Raw genomic sequence first — 7,500 nt, 5'->3', positions numbered from 1 at the left:
CCATATCATTGGCTGTCATATATCATAATATTGAAATTGTTCGACTAAGGGTGCCCCTGGTAAAGATGGGTGAAAAGGCAACTGAAAGATTTACATAAAGCACTGAGAGACATCAATGTGAAATGAGCTCATGGAGTTCTACTGTAGGCTACAGTGTAGTAGGCTACTTTAGGTTCTTCTAGCAGAGCCTCCTCTTTGACAAGTGCTTGTATTTAGGCCTATACTTGAATATAGAGATTGTATAGCGTAGTAGCCTACTCCAGCCACCTCGGACTACCAATGAGTAGGCCTAAGTGTAACAGTTCCATTGATGCACAAAACACTATGAAAAGCGAGTAGTTGTGAATGGATAGAGCATGATTACAGCCTGGGCATCCTAGCACTGTAACCTGTAGGGTATGAGGCTCCTCGTTGTAGACTGGGTAGGCTACACTTTGACAAGTGCTTGTATTTAGGCCTATACTTGAATATAGAGATTGTGTAGGCCTAGCGTAGCCTACTCCAGCCACCTAGGACTACCAATGAGCCAGAGAGAGTGAGTTAGCACAGTCTTATTCACTTGCAGTGCTTCGCGACATTTAGTTTAATATACATATATTTAAGGGTACTGCCAGGATTGAGAGAGGGGGGGTGACATGGTTTACTTTTTGTATATGGAGAGAGATGGAGGATATTGATATAAACAGAGAGACAGACAGGAAGACAGACAGTGTGTTTGGTATGTTTTGGCTTGGCTCTGCATTTGTAATTAGCATTGGACCATGCAATATTTGAAATTATTCCAAGTGTTTCATCTCTCCTTTGTGTGTGTGTGTTTGTGTGTGTATGTGTGGGTGTGTTGTACTGTTTTGTTAAAGGGGATTATGATGGCAGCCTTTAAGCTGCCTTGGCTCAAAATACACCTGCAGCCTAATCCCAGACATAGGCAGTGAAAGGGAGAGAGGGATGATAAAGTGTGTGTGTGAGAGAGAGAGAGAGAGAGAATGTGTGAATGTGTAAATGTAAATGCACCTGTGCATAAATGTGTGTCCATGAATGAATTAATAATGTGTGTGTGTGTGTGTGTGTGTGAGAGAGAGAGAAAAACAGGGAGAGTGAAAGAGGGATATAGAGAGATTGGAAAGAGAGGTAGAGATAAGGAAAGAGTGGGAGAAAGAGAGGAAGAGAGTTAGAGTTAATGAGGTGACAAATGGGTTTAAGAAGATTAGACGTTTACACACACACATTTGTATGAGTGCTCTTGTGTGTCTCAGATCAAAAAAAAAAAAAAAAAACCCTGAATGTGTGATTTGTCGTAAAAACTGTGTAAGTGGATGTTAAGAACAATTTTTTTCATAAGAGCGTTAATGCTAAGTGAGGCCAAATCTTAATGAAAAAATCAAGGTCAGCCCTTCTGACTCAGAAAGGAAGTTCTACCAGAAAGACTCAGTAGACAGAATAGAATCAGTTAACAATTTAATTAGTAAAGGAACGGCTTGGATACAAGCATGATAGAGTCCTGAATAGGTAACAGTCTTTGGCGTAGGCCCGTCTCTCGGATCCGTCCAGCGATGGCCGGATCTCATCTCCTGCCGATGGATGAAGGCAGGGCGGAGCCTACCCCCACGGCGAGGCGGGGACCAACTGGTGGCGGTGGCTGAAGGAAGATGATGTGGTAGGCAGACCATGCCCGATGGGCGTGGACTGCTGGCAGAGGTGGCTGGAGGGAGGTGGAGGGGCGTCAAAGTCGGCGTGCTGAGAAGCAAAAACAGTGTTAGGGTGGAACATATTTAAAGAGCCCACTGAATTCCTATAGGCTAGCGCTGATTGAATGAGTGAATGATCAGATTGCAGGGCTTTCCCGAAAAGTAGGCAAAGCTAAGATTGGCTCCATGTAAGCATGGGAGGAGTAAAGGCTACACTACGAGTCTTCCTAGTAGAACTTTCACTGAAGCTATCATAGAGAGAAAGAGAGAGAGACAGAAAGAATCCTCTTTATCCATCCCTCCTCCTTCTGACACACACACACCTCACTACCACCCACTCCCTGTACTTCAATCCCAAAGTCCCCCCCACACACACACCCACATACAGATGTGGATAGCAGCATTCTGTAGACCACAGAGTGTTTGTTAGATGGCTCATAAACATCTCATCCTCTCATCATGAGAGCCGGTGCTAATTTTACCACCCATCAGTCAATCATACACACACACACACACACACACACACACAATTTTCTTTCTCACACAAACACACATGCAGGCGCCTTCTGACACTAATTACACAGTGTAATGCACACACACACACACACAAACGTGCAGAAGGCTGCATAAAAGCAAGGAAAGCAAAATAGTTGAACACAACCACACACAGTCAGGGAAAGATGAGGAGTAGGCCTGATGACACACACACAGACAGACAGACACACACACACACACACACACACAGCACTCCAGCTGAAAAGCATCATCAAAGGGAGTGTCTCACTCTCCCGCTGACACTCTCACTCTCTGCGTCTCTCCTCTTCCACCCATCACCCTCTCCAGACAGCTGGAAACCCCCAACCTCAGGCTATTTGTACATGTATGTATGTATGTTTGTATGTATGTATGTACATGTATGTATGTACTGTTTGTATGTACATGTACTGTTTGTATGTATGTACGTATGTATGTACGTATGTATGTATGTAAGCATGTATGTGTAAGACCAGAATTTTCAAATAATCAAATAAGTGAGGCAAAATCCATGACACAACTTGTTTAAATTGTTTATTTGGCTTTTTCTTGTTTGTATGAAAATCTCACTATGACACACTTGGTAAAAAGGCACAGGTCAGAAAAAAAAACAACAACAAGAGTTGTGAGTTAACAAAACAAAAAGAATAAAATAATCAAACAAGGCAGAGGAGGGAGAGTTACGTGACAACAAGGTGAACGGATAGGGAAGAGAAAGGAGGAAAAAATAAACAACATGGAAACCTGTGTAAACTTGTCCTTTGTGCAAGGGCTCTCGGAATAAATATATATTTCATTATCTGCCTGAAAGTGAAGAGAAAATAGGAGAAAAAAAATTGTGACTGGTCATCTTTTTGTTTCATCCATGACTGGACCTCTGACCTAGAGCCAATTGGTCAGTCCCTTTCACCCTTTGCTAATCAGAATCCACATAGCCATTAGTGCTGTGGGTCCGGTCCAGCACATTTGCTGTTTTGCAAAAAGAGGTCAGATCATAACCAGCAGTACATTCGCTAGCTCCCTCAAAAAGCTTGAAAAAAGGAAAAACTAAAGAAAGTGAAAAAGGAAAACTCCACCAACTTTTCACATAGATCTCGGTTTCTCAAGGTCACTGAGTACTGTCTGAAAAATAAAAAAAAAGTTACAGTGCTTCACTCTGGGGGCATGATTTTAATTTATTTATTGTTTTATACTGACCTCGAGAAAGATATATGTGAAAAATTGCCGGAATTATCCTATAATACATTTGACATTCTTCGAGTTATAATCCATGTTAGGTTTGTATTATTTACAATGAGGGTTTTCTAGTTATTTTCTGATTGTGCTTGATGAGCAATAAATTAGACAGTTGCGGAAGCATAGATCGTTGTCCACCTCATTGGAGGTTTATAAAGTTTATAATGGTGAATAACATGGCAGAAACTACTGGGGCTTAGGGAAAAGATTTTACAATCTTGAGTGCCAACCACATCATTATTAGACAACAATTTGAAAGCAATTTTGACCTTTTTAAACAACAGTATTTAACAAGCAAATTATTAACAGTTCACTGAATCACATTATTATGTCTCTTTGCAATTGTAATCCTGCAACAGAAATGTGTTTTCATGTGTATATTATGGAGTATTTGATATTTCATGCACATGATAACAGCAAAAAACAACCATCCTGTTCCAATTTCATTTCCTGAAAATCAGAGGTCTCCATGGCAACATTTGAGGAGTGCTGCTTCAGTCATCTCGTGCATCTCCTCAACGCTTAATAGGAAATGTATAAAAATATATAAAAAAGGTAAAATATGACAAAATAATAACAAATCAAACTTACAAAGCACATGTATCCCCAATTTGGGTTTTAGAAAAAAAGTCAATAAATCCAACCTTGCCTTGAGGTCATGTCCAATCAGATCACTAATTGTCCATGCAGAGACCTATCACAGATTTGTTACAAAGTGATACAGATACCTGAAAGGCTCATCTACCTGTCTATGCAGTAGCTCTATGTCCAAGGCATAGGTTCATAAAAAGCACAGAAACAACAACGACATTGTCAGGAAAGAAAATGTAGCCTACACATTAAAGCAGGGCAGGAACTAAACCATCCTAGAGAGTCACAAACAAGCAAGAAAACAAACCCCAAGCAAACATACATACAAACAAATCTCCCAGACATTTTCATACAACATATTTCTTATTATTTTTCCATCAGTGGCTGATTCTGTTGGGGCCAGCTTAGTTTCAAAGTAAGCTATTTTTTGGCATTTCTTCCAAAAAAAAAAAAAAAAAAAAAAAAAAAAAAAAGAAAAACACCTGCCCTAGGCTACACCTGCCCTAGGCTACACCTGCCCTCAGGCTCATCATTCATATCGTGTCACAAAGTTGATTGTTTTTGTTGTTGTTTTTCACATCTGTCTTGAGTTTCTTTTCTTGTCTTTCCCTTATGATCAGCCCCCAACCCTGACTGTTTATTTCACACTATTGCTGGTCCCTCCTCTTCCTCAACATCCTCTTCCTCACTTCCTGTCTATGCAGGAGGAAGACTCCAGGTTCAGAAATTAAAAGCCTTGCCCCATCTTTGTTCCTACCTCGTTTTCTTCAGTTTGGCGCCCACTATGCTCTCCTGAAGCAGCTTGTTCCAGTCTAAAGTTCCTTCACTCTGGCCATATTCATGAACTAATCCAGATGGACACTTCAAAAGAATCTGTTGAAGAACCTTAGGAACGTTTGATTATTGAACCTGGGCTTTTCTACCGTTTCCATCCCTGCTCTGTTGTTTTCAACCTCTTTACCCCCATTTCCACTCATCTTTCTTATTATTATTCTGAGAAAGGACTTTAACTGTCTGAGAAGGCTTTATTGTTTCAGATTTTTACCAGACAGATCTAGGTTTCACGTTAACCTGCCCCTTTTTAATCTAAAGATTTGCTGAGGCTCCTCACCACCCTGACCCCATGTCTTCCTGTTTCTCCTCCCCTCCTCACCTGTCCCTTTCTCTATCCATCCATCCATCTCCCATAAGATGCCCTCTCCCACCCCCCAACCCACAGTTCAACCCAGGCAGTGCTCTCCAGTGGTGCATTGCGTCTTTTGCGTATACTTCTCCATCTCCAATGTCTCTTTCTATTTCTTACCAGCTTCTTTCCTCTCCCTCCCTCCCTCCCTCCATCCCTCCCTCCCTCCTTCTCTCCATCCCTCCCTCCCTCCATCCCTCCCTCCCTCCTCCATCCCTCCCTCCCTCCTTCTCTCCCTCCCCTCCATCCTCCCTCCTCCCTCCCTCCCTCCCTCCTCCCTCCCTCTCTCCCTCCCTCCATCCCTCCCTCCCTCCTTCTCTCCCTCCATCCCTCCTCCATCCCTCCCTCTCTCCTTCCCTCCATCCCTCTCTCCCTCCATCCCTCCCCCCTCTCTCCCTCCCTCCATCCCTCCATCCCTCCCTCCATTCTCCTCTCCACCCCTGCTGTGGGCCTCATAGCTCGTCGCGAGCGGTGCTGTCGAGCGGCGACTGGAGCACATCCGAGTTCTGCGCCTCCACGCTCAGCTCCTCCTGCTCGCGGGTCTTGCGCGAGCGCTTGCGGTCCCAGTCGGTGCGCATCGTCTCGTTATCCCACACCACGGACGTCTCCGTGTCGCTCACGTAGCCTGGGTCGCCCGTGTAGTGCGTCGGGTAGGCCAGCAGCGGCTCCACCGAGAACGCACGCAGGTCCCGTCGCTCAAAGTGGGCCATGTAGTCCTGACTGCAGAGAGAGAGAGAGAGAGAGAGACAGAGGGAGAGAGAGAGAGAGAGGGGGAGAGAGAGAGAGAGAGAGAGAGAGAGAGAGAGAGAGAGAGAGACACAGAGGGGAGAGAGAAAGAGATAGGGGAGAGAGAGAGAGGGGAGAGAGAGAGGGAGAGAGAGAGAGAGGGGAGAGAGAGAGAAAGAGAGAGGGGAGAGAGAGAGGGAGAGAGAGAGAGAAACGGGTTTGTACATAGGATGCTATGTTTTAAGGTGCAAATAGTGTCAGAAACAAGCGTTACAGTTTTTCTCGATTGCTTTTACCTGCTTAAGTAAACTAGAACCCACTTGGTCTTCATGACTACTTTCTTTGCACAGCAGAAGTCATCTCTTGCGAATGTGTTCACACATTTTCATTGGGTTCACACATTTCTCATACCCTTTTGCAAAACAGTTAACACAGGTGTCATTCAAAAGCCCCAAACTCTATTGGTTTTCCCATGCTAAACAAAAGGAAAACAACTTTTCACAGGTGGTATAGATTCCTTGCATAAGTCTGAATCTCTGATACACCTGTGTGAAACACAATTCTTCAATCAGCAATCATTCATTATCCATAAGAGATGTCTGTTCTGTGTTGCTATTTGCAAGTATGGATCTAATGCACATTTAGACAAAGTACTGTATTGCCTATTTGGTGGAGAAAACAGTACAAAAGGTGTTTACTGTAGGTCTATTTCGATGAAAGTTGTAGTTCAATGAAATTTTACAGTATCTTACTAGGTGTTTGCTGTATGTCTTACAATGACAGTTACATCTTGGGAGGAATGAATAAATATTTTTTTATTCAGCACATTTTGTCTTTTCACAGTTTTTTTTCTGATACCAGAAAAATGAGAAAGTAATGGAACAGACATAGCAAAAATGCTCATTTTGAGAACTAGATTTTGCATTTTGTTGTCCAGTGTGTAATGATTGATTAAAGAGTGTTTTTGAATTGGCAACAAGTTGTAGTGTTTGAAGGCAAGATTTGCTTTTGCTGCATGTTTTAAGTGTTTTGAGAGAGTAACAGCCTTTTGCAAGCAAAATGTGTCATTTTGTCCAGAGTGCTTTTGTTCAGACACGGGTGTTAACTGTTTTGAGAACGTGATGTCAGAGTTGACACAGGTATCAAAACGATCGAGAAAAACTGTAATTTGGCGGAAATTCTTAGCGCAGAGATTTTACGGAAGAAAGTGCATTGTGGGCAGCAAAGCACAATGGCTAACACTCACATTGGGTGCTTGTTGTACATGACAGGCAGGAACTCATCCACGGGGAGCATCTTGGTCAGGGGATCGGCCGCCAGCAGCTTTTTGGCGCCGCTCAGTGACATCATGTAGCCCAGCGTCCAATAAGAGTAGTCGGCCACCACCAGGTTGCGGATGTTGGGAACAGACTTCTCCTGGTGGTCCACCTGCATCCGCTTACGCCCAATGTAGCTGTTCACAGTGTGGCCGGTCAGTGTGTGTGTGTGTGTGTGTGTGTGTGTGTGTGTGTGTGTGTGTGTGTGTGTGTGTGTGTGTGTGAAATG

General features: G+C 43.4%; 1 protein-coding gene across 1 annotated transcript in view; it reads right to left on the bottom strand.

The window, feature by feature from the left end:
* Window positions 1-5,651: 5,651 nt before the first annotated feature.
* Window positions 5,652-7,500, bottom strand: part of colgalt1b (collagen beta(1-O)galactosyltransferase 1b) — a 25,080-nt gene continuing 23,231 nt past the window's right edge. The window contains exons 11-12 of the mRNA XM_048248318.1: window positions 7,202-7,408; window positions 5,652-5,949 (exon numbers count right to left, since the gene is read on the bottom strand). Of these exons, the coding sequence (XP_048104275.1) occupies window positions 5,682-5,949; window positions 7,202-7,408 (475 nt within the window). The 3' untranslated portion in view covers window positions 5,652-5,681. The remainder of the gene's footprint in view (window positions 5,950-7,201; window positions 7,409-7,500) is intronic.

The sequence above is a fragment of the Alosa alosa genome, chromosome 7 (genome assembly GCF_017589495.1).
Source record: "Alosa alosa isolate M-15738 ecotype Scorff River chromosome 7, AALO_Geno_1.1, whole genome shotgun sequence".
NCBI lineage: Eukaryota > Metazoa > Chordata > Actinopteri > Clupeiformes > Clupeidae > Alosa > Alosa alosa.
This window is presented reverse-complemented; position numbering and strand designations above follow the sequence as displayed.